General features: G+C 48.5%; 4 protein-coding genes across 4 annotated transcripts; 1 reads left to right on the top strand and 3 right to left on the bottom strand.

The window, feature by feature from the left end:
• Nucleotides 1-1,877: 1,877 nt before the first annotated feature.
• BP5553_03281 (uncharacterized protein) lies at nt 1,878-2,129 on the top strand (the record flags this gene model as incomplete). The annotated part of the gene is made up of 1 exon (XM_032011904.1): nt 1,878-2,129. One exon carries the CDS (start codon nt 1,878-1,880, stop codon nt 2,127-2,129), a length of 252 nt encoding a protein of 83 aa, XP_031871597.1.
• A 4,779-nt stretch (nt 2,130-6,908) lies between these two features.
• Nucleotides 6,909-8,771, bottom strand: BP5553_03280 (uncharacterized protein; the record flags this gene model as incomplete). Its single annotated transcript, XM_032011903.1, has 3 exons — nt 6,909-8,037; nt 8,116-8,631; nt 8,701-8,771. 3 exons carry the CDS (start codon nt 8,769-8,771, stop codon nt 6,909-6,911), a joined length of 1,716 nt encoding a protein of 571 aa, XP_031871596.1.
• Nucleotides 8,772-12,441: 3,670 nt separating this feature from the next.
• BP5553_03279 (Uncharacterized protein) lies at nt 12,442-13,287 on the bottom strand (the record flags this gene model as incomplete). The annotated part of the gene is made up of 3 exons (XM_032011902.1): nt 12,442-12,742; nt 12,835-13,138; nt 13,242-13,287. 3 exons carry the CDS (start codon nt 13,285-13,287, stop codon nt 12,442-12,444), a joined length of 651 nt encoding a protein of 216 aa, XP_031871595.1.
• A 2,106-nt stretch (nt 13,288-15,393) lies between these two features.
• BP5553_03278 (DNA-binding of Mlu1-box binding protein MBP1) lies at nt 15,394-17,636 on the bottom strand (the record flags this gene model as incomplete). The annotated part of the gene is made up of 5 exons (XM_032011901.1): nt 15,394-16,991; nt 17,041-17,217; nt 17,270-17,419; nt 17,484-17,529; nt 17,589-17,636. The coding sequence occupies 5 exons, from the start codon at nt 17,634-17,636 to the stop codon at nt 15,394-15,396; spliced, it is 2,019 nt and encodes a 672-aa protein (XP_031871594.1).
• Between the last annotated feature and the right edge of the window lie 513 nt (nt 17,637-18,149).

Here is an 18,149-nt window from a genome sequence, read left to right as displayed (position 1 = left end):
AGAAATATACGAATCTCTTTTCACGTCTAGAGAGAACCTCACCCATCGTCAGCTATTTTACTGATTTAGTTGATAGAAATCTAACAGGTATATTCCGAGCTTTCTCATAGTATACTTCTTTAAATATCCATACTTAGGTACCGCCCTCCAACTAGGATCTCTGACTACATGAGCCTTGCCACCAGATACGAATCCACAAGAACTCGCACCTAGCGACTGAGCAAACAGCTCGAACCTCAAACTACCTTGCACTTGCAGTTGGAGCCAGTCCACGTGCAGGCTGACATAGAAAACCCCTTGTTTGTGAGGACATACTGTCAACAACAGAGTATCCCATCACGTTACGAGAAACGTGGCTTCTCCACCTACGCTTGCAGCCCGAAAGTCGTTCGGAACAATCGTGGTCCTAGGCGGATGTGGATTCTCCGGCCTATCTGCCTCTCCAGGGATATCCTTCCCGCCCGCCATTGAAAGTACCTGAAAGATACCATAATAAACAGGCCGACCGCCAGGCTACCGCCTCATTCAAGTTTCACTGAACGGCCCTACTTAGAGGTGGGTTGTGAAGTCTGAGTCGCTGGTTAATCAGGTATTTAATCCTTCTTTAAAAGTGGAACTACGGAACCATTATAGCAGCTGCGTATAATGTTATACTTGATGCATAGTTACATATGGCCATCAAATCAATTGAGTTTGTGTAGCTGTTTAGTGTGTCTTACCCACTAAAACCTACAATGTATACAGCTGTTGAGATTTGTAGGTGGCAATGCAAGGATTCCCTTTCCTTGATGTTTTATTGGCGGTTTGTTGCTTTATGTCTACCCGGCAATCAAACACAGTCCGAGAGCTTCACACTTAAACCGAGTGTATTGCTCTCGAGGCGGTGCGTGCCACTCCTAGCTGAGTGGTGCATCCTGGGCTATCTGATGTATTAAAGTGAGGGACAAAACTAGTGGGTGTATAATGGAGGTTTATTAGTATTTGCCCCTGTTTTATTGCTCGCCTCCCCGGTCCAGAGCTTACGCACGGTACACCCTGTGTTACACTAAGGTATGGCTTATTATTGAGGTCTAGGTTAGTGACAATTAATCTAATTGGCACTATAGTCACTAATTTAATGGAGGATATATTCTGTCTCCCGATCTACCCATCGCCTTATAAGGGGATTTTGTTCGAGTAAAGGAAAAGGGAGAAAGGGGATACTCTCGAAGTGTATGCTAGCAACCGAGCTATAATTGCCCTGAAACGAGCTTTACTGTTCCTCGAACTCCAAGATTGTGACCAAGTTACTCCGACATCACGGAGCCAATCGGGTGGTTACATTGCGCAAGCTCCTTTTGCGCCTATGGTTGAGCTGTTTCAAGTCCTACTTGGATAAGTGCTGTTGTTAGCAAACCTCGTGAGGTGGTGTGCTCTCGGGTCAACTTTCCAAGTATTTTCTACCTACAGGGTTGCATATCCCCTTGCAGATCTCGTAGGCGCTTTCGCTAGTTTGGTTAGTCTAATGCCTGCGCCATTAAGTAGATTATTTTCACTTTGCTAAAGGAAATATAAAACTATGAAGTTTATGGGAGCGGGTTTCATTGGAAATATGATCTATTCGAGGGTTATGGTTGGAAGTTTAGTGATGATGTGGTTTACCTCTTGTTTTGAGTTTTATGCTCTATTGTCGATCTGAAATTGTTGGTCTGCACATTTCCCCAGCTATAAGTACCAGCTAATAGTATAAGATAAGCATGCGGTCATGCCTTTCCAAGCTTATGGAGCTTCTCTCTTTCAGCTTCTCCCCAGGTCTGCTTGATTCTCCGCTTCAGGTCCTGCCAGCCTGTCCTACAAAGGTATCCTTTTTCTGTTACGAGTGCTGCATTACGTCCCCAATGCTTACTGTCCTCGTTGTTCTCTCCTCCGTTGCCGGTCTTATCTCGGCCATACAACAACGTATCCCGGGTTTCAACGTTATCTGGTTTGATCACTTCGATGTCCCAGGCCTGGAAACATCAAAATGGAATATCTACACTGGGGCCGTGTTCAACGGGGAGCAAGAAACTTACACGACATCAGCAAGCAATTGCGGCCACTCAGGCAGTGAGACCCTTCTCCTCGCCCCACGAAAAGACGTCAGCACGTGAAAATGTACCTCATGCAAGTTAGAATCCCAAGCTACGTTTGCTGCTACTCCTGGAGACAAACTCATCGTCCAAGCTCGTCCCAAGCGCCCCACTACATGGGATCTGGCCAGTATTCTAGTCACTAGGACAGAGCTTGCGGCCCGGCACATCATGGCCAGCATCCGGGGAGATCGACACATTCTAGAATGTCAACGGTGATGCCCTAGGTTACAGCACGTTGCACTACCCGGAGGGCCAAGAACCAATAGGGTTTTCCTCCAGAGTCACTTTTTATTATAGTGCTTTTCATATACGGTGCCATATTATTGATCTATCGGATCGGACCAAGATTAGGGCACCCAGAGTATTACCTGGTATAAGGATAGCTAGCCGTTTCACGTCGTTAAAGGGTTATATCTAGGCGATCGCGAGGCTTAGAATACTATGGCCGTGCAGAGCATGTATTTAATTCTCAATGCTGGAATGAAGGCGGCTTACGTGGCTGTTTATCAGTCGACTTGAGGAATGGCAGGAAAAGCTAGTGCAGTGTATAATGTAGCCAAATAAGGGAAGTGACTATATCTCTATCTGTGACTTCTGAGAGTTATTGTATATACTTCTATTTGCCATATAGAAGGACTAGATACTCCAGAACGAGCAGTGATATCAAATTCTGAATTGGCTGTGGAGACATTCATATTGCACCCGTACTCCACTTTGTGATTTACTGCTCAAATACCCCCAATCAGGTAAATTTAGTCACTTCAATGCCTGATAGCTCCCACATACTCAGAGTGGAAGGCCAGCTTGCGCTCAGGGTATATTATTTCTAGTCATAGTATACTTAAGCTATAACACTATATCCCGCCATTGATAGTTATGTAGCTTATGCAGCTTCTAAGCTCCCTTCCCTGCTGTAGTCTAACTGAAGTTGAGTAGCAGTCATTATTACCTCCCCTTTTACAGTCGTTAGTACAAGATAGATTTGCATTGTAGTTCGGATAATTACCGTAAGCAAGGCTGCCGATAAAGGGCTTGGATACCGAGGAGAAGATCGTGATCTTAATGCAGCTGTTGTTAAATCCGATCCGATGTAGCTGGGAGCTAAACACTAGTAACTTGTTCATAGTGTGTCTGTATTTCTTCTCAATGTTTCTTCTCCAGCATCACGGGATGCATCATACATACACAGGATCAGCAAAAGAAATGGTATTGCCAACCCAGAGATGTTACTATCCTATATAGTGCATTATCGCTAAGATAGTCTTGAGACCATGTATGATATTTCTACCAAGACATCGCAAATATGACCATTACATATTGCAGACTCATCGGGAAAGGTATCCCAGTTCAGGGCAACCTTGAAGCCTTCGTAACTTAAATGCCTTTGTCGAAGGCCATGACACCATCAGAACTAGTCAAATATTGAGAACACAGAATTGAGCGGTCGCCTCTGTTGCTGATGGTGTGAAATCTAGCTCGGGCTTCGCAGATTTACTGGTCTCTGCCGTGTGATGGACCCCCTTTTCTTCCTTCGGTCGTTACGCCCCATGTGTCAATTGTCGCATTCCTCTCTCCCATTTCTTTATCGGCTTCATTTTTGTCACGATAGAGTTTGAAAAGTATAAGAACTGATCAATAACTTATGAATGTTATGGTCGACAAAATATATGACGTTGTTCAGATGGTGGAGAATCCTTCCATTCATAGGTTTCTAGAGAATTTTGTTCTTCTGTGCGGCCCTGAAAATGAGAATATAATAGTGCTTGCAGGCTATGTAAGCGGAAATTTATTGACTACAAGTCGGACCACAACCCCGGATTTACAAGGATACTTGAAAGTCCACATCAATATACAACACAAGGAGACCGGACTCCAATAAAATTCAAGACCTAGCTTGTAACGCCTCCGTCACTAATTCATAACAGATAACAAATGGTACAAACCCTGTTAAACGATGGGGCTAGGGTAGAAGAAATAAATCTAAAAACTGTTCCTTCTTAGATAGCCAAACTTGATAGCTTAAGAAGTTTGCCAGTGAGCCATACTACCCTCTATTACCTTAGCAATTAGCGTATAGTTATCTCGAGATATCTATGTAAACTCTCTGAATACTGAGGGTTGCATAGTTAGTACAGTTGTTATCCTCTGCATCAAACTGTTGTAGTAAGAATCTAAATGTAGGAAATAATGCTCTTCACCCATAAAAGACCTGTGGCAACAACCTTTCACTAACATTTTGTTGCGGTTCGGCACTACCGAATATAAGGGCTTTTACAGAGTTTTCAGAAGTATACCCACTGTGGCAAACATAACCCACTTTTACCTGTATATAATGAGGCCTTCTCCTCCACTTCTATTACTAGAATTAATCAACTCGTTCCATCGTTTTCAAGGCCTCCAAAATCCTTGACACATTTACCCTCTGCCTCAAACATTCAACGAACTTTCAGCCAGCAAAACTCCAATCTGTGCCTCGTGGTACAGTGGGCTAGCTAGCTTTTACCAACTCCTTACTAGGATACCAGACAATTTGGAACCTCCGTGAGTTCGCAGCTGCAACAAGCGGAAGAGCGTGGAGGGGGGAGAGAGAGAAGATGGCTGAGAGAATGCCCGAACATGCCATTCCCCTCCAAACAGAAACTTCCGTTTGGCTATGATACAGCCTGAGACCTGTGGCCTTGTGAAGCTAAACAAAGACGCCATCGCCGTTGCATAGGTATGTGGTGGCTAGATAGGTCCTACCTTTGATTCCTGCGGGGTCGCCGTGGCCAACTTCCCATGAGATGCTCGATCGAGGAACCTGGAACTTCCAATTCCCAAGAGACCAGGTTAGAAACAAATGATGCCTTGGCCGTGCCTTGACCGCGTCAAAGCTGGCAGCACCCCAGTATGCAAAGCCAAGAAGTACACATCTCGCAAAGGACCAATAGGGCTAAATAAGGATTGAGGACAACGAACACAAGAGAAGCCAGGATGAAACGAGAGGTGAAAAACAAAAGGGCCGGCGCCGCCTAATGCGCAGAAACGAAGGCATGAATGAATGGGCGCATGAAAAGAAGAAAGTTGTCAAACACCCTTCCCTCCATTCTGAAGGATTTAAGAGGCCCCAGGCGTCCATCACGACACAGCGGCAGATCGGCGAACCGGCGAACCGGCGTACCCGACCGCCCACGGACCAGGTACCAGCGTACAGCAGGGGTGTAGCCTGCGATGGAATATTTCGATAATCCTTCTGGAACATTTCTGTTCTTGGTGCCATGCAGATGCCAATACCGATGCAGATGGAATTCTCCTGTATCCCTGTATCTTGGGCGCTGTAGCCTTGTAGGCCCTGTCCGAAGTACCCAGTACGTCGTACCGGATCGCCCGCCACCCTTCGTCAGGCACCCTGGTACTGCAGCATGGGACTAGCGGTCTGTTCCGTGGCGCTGGGATTTGTTCCTTGGGGCTGGGCACCTTTCCGTATTTGGTACAGGTCTTACCGTATTGGTAATGGTCGTCGGAATAAGCGATGAGACCCCTAATCCTACACGACGCCGCAATCCAATTCAGCTAGCAGGAAGAATCCTAGCCTTCGATAATCCTTCTAGAAGCCTTCAAGAATCCTCCGAGAAACCTTCTTTCACCCTTCTAGAAGCTTTTCTTTCGAATCCCTCGATCGTAAGCCGCACGGCGTGCCTCCAACCCCTGGGCGGCGCTGCCCGTGAACCGCGCCATTTCCCATCCGGGAGAAACACCGGGTATACTTCGTAGTGGCGACTTGACGGCACAACAATGCAGGTGCAGGATGCTGGATATACTATAATGCATCATCAATAAATGTAGCACCGTTGGGCCTTGCACCCTGACGTCTGCGGCCTGGTATGGCCCATGGGCCATGTGGGTGGAGCCGGAGTAGTAACACTGCTTACTACTTCGTACATACCATACTTCAGACTGTACTTCGGATAGTATGTACCGTACAGATGGGAGATTGCTGGCACCAGGTGGTATCAAATCACAACTTGGGGGAACGGTGCCCTATATCAGCCCTAAGGTATTGCCACTTTGCGAAGGCCCGAACCCGTACCTATGTAGTACAGCAGTGCCAGTAATACCTACGGAGCAGGAGCTTCGCATTGAATACTGAAACGGGAAGCCCGTGCTCCGGCCCGATTGGGTAGGCGGACCGGCCGTCGACGGGCCTTTTGCAGGGCCACTATCCGAGTGGCGGTCGGGGTCGGATAGCGGACTGTGCTTAAGTCTTGGGCTTCGCCAAAACAGGAATCTTTCGGGCCGTTCGTGCCAGTCAATAATGTTCCGTTCTATGACAAGGCTGACTGAGTGAACCGTGACCACCCAGGGCGGTGGTGCTGCCCAGACTTATGTCATCCACCTTGACACATTGTGTACCAAGCAATCCCTATGGGAAAACTACTGTTCGACCAGCCCGGTAAAAGCTACCCATGTGCGAGACGACGCGAATGGGGTAGCGGCGTTACTGGTGGAGTCGGGATGCGAGTTGGATGAACAACTAAGATACCAACATTAGGAGGTGAGGCACTATGGTACCAGGCCATGCATGGCGTATGAAATTGGCCATTTGGAATTGGATTTATATATGTTTAGAGTCTCAACTTGATAGACTAACTAGGCGGCAGAAAGATTAGCCAGCGCAGGCGGTGGTGGTGCACCAGCAAAATGGATATCAAGTCTAAATGTCCCGTCCTAACGCCGAATCCTCCCGCCAATTCCGTCTATAGGCATTAATGGTACATATAATTGTATCGCTGCTACAAAAACGCGGTCGTAATGAGGTCAAGGAAAAGATACCCAATCAAAGCTGGGTAGCGGTTGCTGCAACACCTGAGGAGCCGACGCGGCCACTGGAACTTGCGAAGCTTGGGTGCAACATGCAAATGTCGAGCTGCCCTGCATGACAAACTGAGGCGTCGTCTGCGGGGATGGGAAAACGGCAGAATTTGGTTCTAAATATGGCGACGAGAATGCCGGTTCCGACTTCATCGACGGCATCATGTGGGGAGATGAATATTCGCACCGCTCCCCGAAAGGCCATATCATTCGATCCGACATAATATTCCGCATTCGCGCGTCGCTTGGAGGGACTGTTGGACTGGTCAAAAATGGCTTTATGGCGAGACCGATATTCTGACTAGGGGCCCCTATGACATCTCCTACTATCCGAAGTGCATCATTGGCGTCCCACATGCCTTCTCGTCCCGAGGCTCGCGATAGAAGGTCTATTGCTCGTTGTTGAATGGTCGGGTTCGGAGCTTGTAAAATAGTGAAAAATAACGGTGCGATTAGTCCCATATCCGCTGTGAAGCTCAGGTCCTCGTTGGGGAATGGGGAGCTTGATCTCGCGTTCACAAGATACTCGCAGTGACGAAGGACTTCGTGAAATTTGCCCTCACTTAACCCAGGTGATTCGATAACGATAGAGTACACAAGGGAGTGACACTTGAGTAGAGAGGCGCCGAGTCGAATTTTGTTCGCTGTTGCTGAGCCCTCGGGAACCGGCTCCGACAAAAACTTGTCAAGACCTTCTGTCCAAGCAATTATTGACGCCATTTGCATTAAATTGTCCGGCCCTATTGGGCTGGGAAGTTCCTGCTCATTTGCCCACTTTGAACTCGAGCCTCGATCAACTGTAATATCAGCTGCCAGAGAATCCAAGGAGTGTCGCGCTTCATCAAGAGTCTGGAAGTTGTAGGAAGGATTCGAGATTCCAGCATTTCGCAAGGCCATCCACAAAGATGACCGATCAGTTTCTTGCGTTAGATTCGCAAATGAAGCAGCCTGCGTTCCCAGAGACAGTAACAGTGGAGCAAACTCCCTCTCCCATTCATGCGCGCAAGGGCTCTTCCTTAACTTGATATCTTCTAGGATGGTAAGTCCCGCTCGAAGGTGAATGATGGCAGACTCGCTATTGACTTGTTAGAAAGGATTCAAAGAGCTGCATACTCTAGGTATAACATAATGCTGGGGGGTCCAAAAGCCTTACTGGTTTCCAAGTAGACAGTCAAACGTGATAAAGCAGATACAGGCAATCAATGTCATGTCCAATTGCAACGACTGCGTAGACATTAACTGATGCAGGCGGCTGATGGCCTGGGTATAGAGTCGGAAGGCGAATGCCTGGATGGAGGGATCTAAGACTTTGTTTTGATGCCAGCCCACGAAGTCTTGATGTATAGCGGCAATGGCAGTGACAGCATGTTGGATAGATGGCTCCACATTGCTAGCTTGGAACACTCTCCGCTCCCAGAAGTCTGCAGAAAAGTATCCAGATAATTTGGGCGCGGTAAACGTCCGAAAGAAATAGAGCAGACGCTGCTCCATAGGGCCGGCCTCGGGGCTGCCAGAGATATATCTGGGGCTTTTGGAGATCGACCTAGGAGTAGATCTTCGCGAGGAGGAATCAGGGGCTTTCGGCGGGGCATATCCATCGCAGTTACGGCCCGTAGAAGTGCATCTTTTGCAGAAGGGTTTCTCTTCCCCGCATTTAACACGCCGGATTCTACGACATGGTATTAGCCACCGCGAGCACGCACCGAATATTTACGGAGGGTTCATTTGATGGACTTACTTGCAAGTAATACATCCGGTCTTGGACGGTGTTCCACAGACTCTGAACCGATTGCTGGACTTGGGCTTCATGGTGGCGATTGTCTAGTCTCCGGGAATTGTGGTACAAAAGACACGACTGCAATGACGGTATATAAGACCGTGGTGCAGAAGCGTATATATAAACACAAAAGGTCGGTGCCGAATGGCTGGAAGGCGATGACGGGTAGGGAAAGGCTGCGGCACAGGCACCCTGTCAATCGTCAATCGGCACATGGCAAGATTGCACCAGATGATGCCTCCGCACAAGCACGTACAAAGCACTGGCAGTCTGGCACAGTAGAGTACCAAGGAGGTCTACTGGACTTCGTAGGGGGAAGGGAGATGCGAGGAGGGGACCCCTTGGGGTCCGTGGTGCGGCAATAGCGGGCGCCTTGCTGCTTGTCCAATGCCACCAGGGGACAACCTAAAAGCCGTAAACATCCTTGCGTATACGCCGATCAAAGAGTGCGATTTCAGCAGCGCCGCAAGCCACTTAGAAGGTTTCAGGATCTCGAGCCACGCCCACGCCCAGCCCACGCCTCGACGGTGCACTGGAACAGCAATCGCAAATACTCCGTCGCATAATGGGATGGATCTGCGGGCCTGTCGATGCCGCTGGGCATCGCCACGGCCAGCAGCAACCAAGAACGCGGGTACGAGCGAGCAGAGCGCAGCTGCTCCAGAGTTCAGTGGCACCTTGTGCTCCTGAGAGATGATAGAGTATGAGTATGCGCCGCAGAAACAAACAACCGCAGAAGTCCGTATGTCGAGGGCCCCTGGGACTCTAGGTAGACGTGCATGCAAGCTTTTGAGGGCTTTTCTGGTCGCACGCTGGCCTGACCTGGCCTGCCAATATTAATGCCGCCACAGCAGGACTCAGGCCAGCCCGGCCACAGATGCCACAGATGTGCATGGAGTAGTGTCAACCTCGCCGTCGCGGGGTTCCAGGCAGCTGGGCAGACTACTGGGACCCTAGGTCCTAGCTACCGGACGAAGTACTATGCAGAGCAGAGCAGCACTTTGACCAGACAGAGGTATCGACCGGATACTGGTACCACCCGGTGTACGGTAATTGAGCCAAGGGGGGGATATCCGGAATACCCCACCATGGACATCTGAAATGATCATCATCAGCGCGGGGCCTCGACTGCTCCCAAGTCCTGGCGGCACAGTGCTAGAGCCCACTCAAGGATAGAACTAGGTTACCACATAGTGACACTCCTCTGGGAGAGAGAGGGCCGTCAGATTGCTGGCGATGTTCGGTTTTGCCGATTTGCGTATCCAGGGTTGCGCGCTTAGCCTGCCAAAGGATGGGACGTGGAAGCGCGAACGGCAGATTGAGATACACAAGAGATAAGAGATGGAGGTGGAGGTGGAACAGGAGGTGCAGGAGGCCAACAAGAGGACAACAACCAACTACTGGTATCGGCTGGGTGTAAACGTTGCCCGAGGCGGCCAATCAGGGCGTCCCCGAGACCTTTAATTTGCGCCGTTACGTAGCATGAGTAGTCCGAGATGATAATTGTTTTATTGTTATTACGGCTATTGCTGTTACTATTACTGTTTGTTTTAATAACCATTACCAGTACTATTATGAAATTGTTACTCTTAAGTTCAACCACCGTGCCCGCCCCTTCGGGGCCCTACTCTCTCTCTCTCTCTACTTTATACCTAGGTCCCTACCTTATTTACTTACTTTCCAGACGTTTGTTGTATTGATACTGCACAGGCTGTGCTACCGACTGTATTGTATTGCCACTCTAGTACTACGTATAGTATAGTATTCGTAGTCGCTGACCCGTTGCTGGCCGCGGTTCAGGCGCTTAGACGGACACCGCCTCTCCTGGGTTCTTCCTGGGTTCTTCCTCCTCTTGCTCCTCTTCCTCCGCCTCCTCCTCCTCCCACCCTCTTTTCATGCAGGTTTGCAAACCATGTAGCCCATCCATCCTCGCTGGTTCCTCGACCCCAACCCTACTTATATTATTTACATTACCGGTCACTCTCGGCGCAAGCCGAATAGCACATGGGATCCTCGATTTGGGTCTCAAGATCCTGCAGCCATCGCAGCCATCCCTGTGCATGACGTCCAGTCCAAGGCTCAGCGGGCTCAACTTCAACAATGCGGTGCGCCCCCTCGCCTGCGCCAGGGACTAGCCTTAGCAGTGCTAAGAGCTTTAAAATGATCTCTGCCTAGGAACTTAGTAGGAAGTGCTAATCCCATAGATCGCAAAGGCGCCAGGGTAGCCCCGATATGTTTCCGCCAAAAAAAGACGCATCTATTTCAAGCTCAAGAGTCAAGCCGACTAGGCAGAACTTTGCTTTCCAACCGAGTCTGAATTCTCCGCGATGGTTCTTGGCTCAGGCTGCGATGTTCTGTCTATCCTTGGCTGGCAAAGTGACCATACGTCCCACGAAGCTCCCAGATATTCTTGAGTCTCTCTGATGACATTGCATCTCATCCATGGTTCTTGTAGTCGTGGTCATCAATGACAAGTTAATAGAGCATCCAAGTGCTGTAGCACCTCGTATCAAAATGTTGAACCTGTCGTCCCAAGTCTTGAATCATGATTCAACGTATTCAGCCTCAACTGGAAATATCCGCCATCGGCTTTCATTATATCTGCAAGTGCAGAACAACGATATTGCTGCATGATTTGCGGGTTCAACATGACTCCATAATTCTCGGTCACCGCCAGACTGGCCACCACTCATCGGGTGATGCAAGTGCACTGTAGTAGAGGTGGTCTGACTCTGAGCAGAAGCTCAAGCCAAGTTGCTAACGGTGCCTCTCCCCAAGTCCCCACTCCCCAGATTTACCTTTCCTTCTAAGCCATATCCAGAATTGGTCAGACCGGGAGTCCTGATGTCCTGTTCTCGTTCTCCCTTTGTCGGGAATACAGGGGTCGCCTCAAATCGATGAGTCCTACTAAACCCTGCGACTTCAAAGCATTCCTATACCGGGATTATCAAAATGCCCATTATTTGTATGAGGAACCTCCCAAACGTATGCTATCGTGAGGAAAGTAAACCACTCCGAAACAACATACGCAGTGCGTAATCGTATGACACACTACTAGTCTCCGGGCCACTTTCTCAAATATACCCAATCTAACTGTTATATCCTTCCCAACCCAAAAACGCTAACGAGAGTGCACTCAAGCAGCCATTGCCAGAATCAACCTTACCTTATTTTCTGGGGATCAAATATGAAGGGACATGAAATCCTGTTGAACCTGCGCCGGCCAAAACCGAGGCAGCCGACTAACAGATATGCCTCCTGAATAAAACACTGACTGGTAATCATGTCGTCTTGAACTTTGAGCGGGGCGTATCCTAACTCCCCCAGTACCTTCCGTCCGCCATGGTGTGACATCCTCGCGTCTTTATTAAGGCTTAAACGGTACTGGTGGTGGATACTAGTAACATTTCCTACCCATCGCTGCTGTGTTACTATATACTCATTCAATAGAGCTCGTGCGTAGGTCAAGGCAGGTAAGCCTAGTGGCTACAAAACTAGGCCTAAGAACAATATGAGGCAGTAGGAGTCCTATGGAGAGTTACTAAGGTATAACATGATATATGCAATGTATCTTCGACAACCCCACAGGAATAAAACCTTCTCAAACGAGCATTATAATACATAGCATATTTTCCCTTATAGCCCAAGACACACATTCCTCAATTCCCTTTGTACGCTATCTCCTTATTTACCGAGGAATTTTCAACGATGCCCTAGACGGTTCCTCTCTTCCGCCTCCAACGGGCCATGCGTCTCCTCCGCTCCATACCTGTTATGATACCCTATATCCGCCTCTTGATGCCATCGCGTGGGCGTCTCGGTGTCCTCAGTTACACTCGCCTGGTCCTTTGGCACTTCATAATCACCGTTTGTCGCTTGCACACTCTTCAGATCATTCAGTTTCTGCGCGCACTTGTCATCTTCGGGGAGGACATAGGTGCCCCGGTGTGTGGATTTCTTCCACGTGTGGAAATCGAGGGCGAGGGCTAGTGCCGTGGAGACGCTACGGTGGAGTAACATGTCAGCATGAGTTGGGTGGGGCCCACGGGGCATAGATGAAGGGGGAAAGGAACAATTCTCAAAAGGTAGACCTACGTCCCAACTAGAGTCATGGCCCATAATGCCTTATAGTCCCGACACACGCTTGCCGCGGCATCCCCGTCCCAAACATCCCGAGTACAGGCCTTTCCCAACACATTTGAAGTGCTAATAGACCACGACAGCATACTGAAGCCCAGTGCCCAAAAGAAAGCTATCCCGCCATTGAGTATGAGATTAAAGCGGGGAGAGAGAAACGTGAAGTTATAGAGGACGATTGTGACGAGGAGGGAGATGAGCGTCGCTACTGAGATGGTGAGGAGGAGGATGAACGTCCAGGGGATTGCGATGTTCCCCATGCCTAGCATAGGCAAGTTAGTTCACGTTGTCCGATCTGAGAGACATATAAAGCGGGGGGATTTACGGAGATAGTACATAAAATAACCCATTATCCCGCTAACTACCATCGAGGAGATCAGTTGCGCGCTTCGCAAGCCGTGGAATGGCCATCGTGGGTAGTCCGACGGCTTTCCGCCGCGAACATTGCGCTTCAGTACCATTGCGGCCGTATCGCGCTTTATTATAGCTCAGCGTATGGCGTAAGATCTGGTCCGTCAAAGTTCAGCAGATGAGAGAAGATGAGGATGTCTTGAGGGGATGTTAAATGAAGTGGCTATTAAAGCGATCCGAAAGTTTCAGCTCCCGCCGCATCACAGCTTGGCCCCCAAATTTAAGCCTACGGCACAGGTACGCGGGCAGCGCTCCCAATTCGTCAAGAATACGATGCCTCAATACTTCACTATGGAGGATTGTCACAAAACTCTAGGCCGATGATCGGAGGTAAATAGGGGAAGAACAACTCAAATATTGGGTTTGGTTCAGATTCTAGCAAGAGCACATAGTATTATGTCATTAATCATAAGGATTTGCTCCTAGGTGAATATTTGCTATTGCATTTATTTTCTGTATTTAAACAATCATTTGCTTTTTATAAATAGTTTGTAGATATAGTAAATTATACTAGCTATCTGGTGGTCACAGGCAAAGCTAAATTTCCCTCGTAAGCAAAAGATATATACTATATACACGTTCGTTGTTATTAAACAGCTATGTTAGTCAAGTTACAACTTAAAATAGTTCAGGCATATGTTGTATAGCTTTCAACGCCGGAGAGTGCCCATAGCCTGTCTTCTAAAAGCCTAATTTTCTAGGTCAATTTTACTTAATTGTATTATGAATATATGTCTGTCTAATCAATCTGCGAGTGCCAGAGAAGCCATCGCATTCCCTACCCAGCCTCGAGTCGCAGCGAATAATGAACAATGTTGAGCCCCCTAGAAATATGCATATCTCATCAAGAGCCCCAATGCGCTACTGTACTAAAACCCCTTCCGTGGTGCAAACCCCGAGCTTTCAGAACAAGAAGGTTCAGATTAAGCTACAGACCTCAAGAAAACTACCCATAAGCCTAGTTATTTAAGAACGATTAGACTCTGACCTTGGCGACTAAAATCCGAACACGATCGGCACTGTATGACTTCCTTATATGCTGAGTGATGTGCCGTGGAAAATTATGGCACTGACCGCCTTCGGCTCTCTCCGTCACCGACGATAGGTTGTCCAAAATGTCACGAGGAGTGGTTCACCTCCGTGATAGATGTCGTCAAAATAGGGTAAGTCTGTGGCATTTAAGCTGAATTGTCGTATGAGTTCAACTTCAGTAAAGCAACGAGGCTAACCCAATCTTGCTTACAAAGTCGACATTGAAGTGATATGTTTTAATGATAGATCTATCTGGATGACTGGTTCTCGTACGATGTCAAGAAACCCTTACTGACGTACAGGACGGGGTCACTGTTATGGGAAAAGCAACGAGCGAATGTCTAAAACGTCAAATTCATAAGTAGGCTATAACCATTTAGCGGCAAAACATATGGGACAACTAATGCCAAGAATAAAACGACGTGCAAGTTAACTTCCCCCTCGACATGTCTGTGGAATAGTTTGGTCAAGATTGAAGTCGGAGGGAAATCCAAATTTCAATATACTCTCGGTTGGAGTTTTGTCCAAAGTTGAGGAGAAATAAGCATGCTCGAAAATGGAAGTGGCAGTTGCCAACAATATTATCCAAAATGGTGGGGTTGTATCGTACTATTGGTAAGATGTTGTGTATTGGTTTCGAGGATAGGCTGCACGATTTAATATGGAAAATGTAACCTCCTCTAAAATTCGAGGATATTGGCGGAAATAAGTCCATTTTTCCACTGGGAGGGTAGTGGATAACTGTGTCAATTATGATTGTATTGTGCATAGTATGCATAAAATCAAAGTCTCCGGGTGCCCTGCTGGGACTGTAAATGTTAATATCACCAAGCTAACAACGCCGAACGCCAGGTAACCCAGTAATAGCAAGCTTCCAAAGGAGACGGATGCCTCGCACCAGCCAAGCCTCTTTCCCCAACGCCACGTTTTATAACCCGGGATAATACAGTATGCCGACATGCCAGTGTCTCCCAACTCCAAGTCAGGAAGAAAACCCCGAAATAAGGAGCAGTTCCACGGTCTCCATCAACCAAACAACCTGCATCGTCAACAGAACTATAGTAGTTGAACAAGTTAAACCTCACTACCCATGACGATTTCGCCCCTCATGCATAGTTCTTCTTCTTGCATAGCCTCTAGTATGTTATCGATCTCATCATCGATCTCGGTGTACTTCACATCGACACTGTCGGCAATCACCTTGCGGTAGACTTCGCCCATTTCACCAACATCACCGGCTACAGCCAGGGCGTCCCTGTATAGGGCTACCAGCGTCTGCCTCCTGCCTTGCTCTTCACCCAGCATCTTTGCCAACGTAAGTCTCTCAGTAAGGTCATCCTCGATTGGCATTACATGCCCATTGCTTTTGTTTTCTTCGTGATTGGCCCGGCTCAGTAACTGCAACTGCTGTTGCTGCTCAATTAAAGACGTGATATTCTGCTCGGCAGGGGCTAGCTGTGAATTCACTTCATTTTGAGTGTGCGGGTCATCTGCCGCCATGCCCGTATCAAGAATTCGTTCACGGATTTCATTGAGCTCTGTATGGACAGTGTTCACAATTCGTAGAGCTTCCTGCTCAGAGGTGTCCTTTTCTTTCAACTCCTCGTCAAATGACTTTGCCAACTCCCCGAACTTCTCTTGTATAAGCGGGTAGACTTTCTTTTCAACAGACATAGCAGCCTCCGAATAGTGTGGTTGGGCTTTGGACTTCCGGGTGTTGTGTGGAGGAGATTCATATCCATCTGCGGAGTTATTGTCGGCAGAATCCCTCGTGGCAAGTATTTGAGAAGGCGGGTTTACAGGAGCATAAGGTGACGACGATCCTTGGTGAAGCTCGCGCAGGTGCTTCTCATTTACTTCCTGTATCAAAATCTCCGCTGTGATTCTGTCATTGTTTATAATGTCCGTCCGGGCACCGCGTCCCATCAGCGCTCTAATGCATTTCCGAGCGCCATGCTTAGCAGCAATATGGATAGCAGTGTTGCCATCAACGTCCCTAGCGTCAATGATCAGCTGTATATGTTCAGGCTCAAACATTTCCTGCATCTTATTGAGAATGACATCTAAGTAGTAACGGGCAGCCCTATGCTTGGTCAAGCTAACAGTGGATGCGGCAGCATGGTGGAGAACCGTAGCTTGGCAGAAGTCAGTAGCCTCGATAGTTCCGAGCAGCTCATGAACGACCTGCGGCATAGTTTGCTTGTCTTTGCAGTTAGTGAAGAGAACGGCCCGCATCAGCGGTGTCTCAGCTCTAGCATTCTTCGCAGCCAAGTTCGCGCCAAACCTCTTCAGCTGTCTCACGACATCTACATCACCCATTGCAGCAGCCCAATGTAGAGCGCTATGTCCATCCTGATCAATAATCCAGTCGGGCTGGAAGTTCAGCGGCGGTTCCGGTCTTGGGGCAGACATAGCGAGGTTTGATGTCATGAAATAGTCCAGGAGTTCATCGGCGTAGCTGAGATGAGCTTGATCAAGCGCATTTTGGGCCTGCTCTTCGCGCTTACGCTTCCGATGTCCTGTTGATGCCTGGGAAATGTCATAACGATCGTCTTCTGCCATGAACGAAGCCGAAGCCACCGTAGTATCGTCGGCCACACTCTCATCATCATTGAGCTGCGCACTGATATTGTCATAGTCGTCTTCTACGACACGCGCCGGAGCCACTGGTTCTATTTCGTTAGCTGTAACGTCTCAAAGCAAACGCAAGGGCCGACGCACTGCTTCCCCATTTCGGAACCGCGGGTTTCTTAGGGGCCTTAGGTTTATTTGTGGTGTGCTTTGGGGCTGGAGGTGGGCTAATGTTGCCGGGGGTAAACTCGAAGATTGGGCGAAGCTTCTCATACACATTGTTTCGCTGAGCCAGAGCTTCTCCTTGCTCAAGTGATACCCATGTCCCTGCACAAGTCAGCACATTTCCCCGTACACCCTTCAACTGAACTTAGCGGACCTTGATATTTGCCATATCCGCCCTGGACCTTTTCGTGATTCTCCTTTTGAACCTCCCGTTCTAAAATTCTTGTCCTTGCAGGCTTGTCGAACCCGGCTGCTTTGAGGATATGCGTTGCGTTAATCCAATCGTCATGGCGACGGCGCATAACTGAAGTCCGAAGTTAGTAGATATTCTCCGGGGACTTTGTCCAAGGAAGGCTCTGCAGCCTTACCATGCTCCTTCAGTCCTTCTCCAAACTGATACTCGTAGACGGGAATCTAGAATAGGTTAGACTCGAGGTCGTCGGCGGTTCAAGGGGGTAAGAAAGAGCTCATACATTGCTGTATGTCGCAGAGTAGACACCGGGCACAGTAGGTTTAACCATCTTGACGTCTTTCTGGAACCTGGAAGTAGTCCCCGGGGGAGGGGATTCTCTGGTTGGGGTTGACTACCGGCAATTTCCGACTAGCAAAACTTGGGCATGGAACACTCAGCCGCGTCGTGGTTGGGGAAGGCGCGTCGAACGCATCGAACGCATCAAATGGGGTAGCTGGGACAAATCCGGGACTTGTGGTTGATAGGAAGACGAGGTTTCCGGCTTTTGACAGTGATTGTGCAGAAAGAACGATGAGAAGAGGTCGACGCGTCGCCGGTCTTGGGAAGTCGCGTCTGGGCGGATAAACTCGGATTGAATCACATGATCAGCGCTAACCGCAGGCGTCTACTTCGCAAGCGCCAGAGGTGTTCCAGGTGGTTCATCCCAAAGCACGACTTCAAGATCCAAGACCTCAGGACCTAAGACTTCAAGATCCCCTGGAAAGGCGCCGTTGTCCCTAGTCAGTTATGTTCAGTGATGTGGGCAGTAATTGGTATGCGACGGGACAGTTCTCTGCTTTGT

The sequence above is a fragment of the Venustampulla echinocandica genome, assembly GCF_003357145.1.
Source record: "Venustampulla echinocandica strain BP 5553 chromosome Unknown scaffold_1, whole genome shotgun sequence".
Lineage (NCBI taxonomy): Eukaryota > Fungi > Ascomycota > Leotiomycetes > Helotiales > Pleuroascaceae > Venustampulla > Venustampulla echinocandica.
The sequence above is the reverse complement of the archived record's forward strand: the minus strand, read 5'-3'. Positions and strand labels throughout refer to the sequence as shown.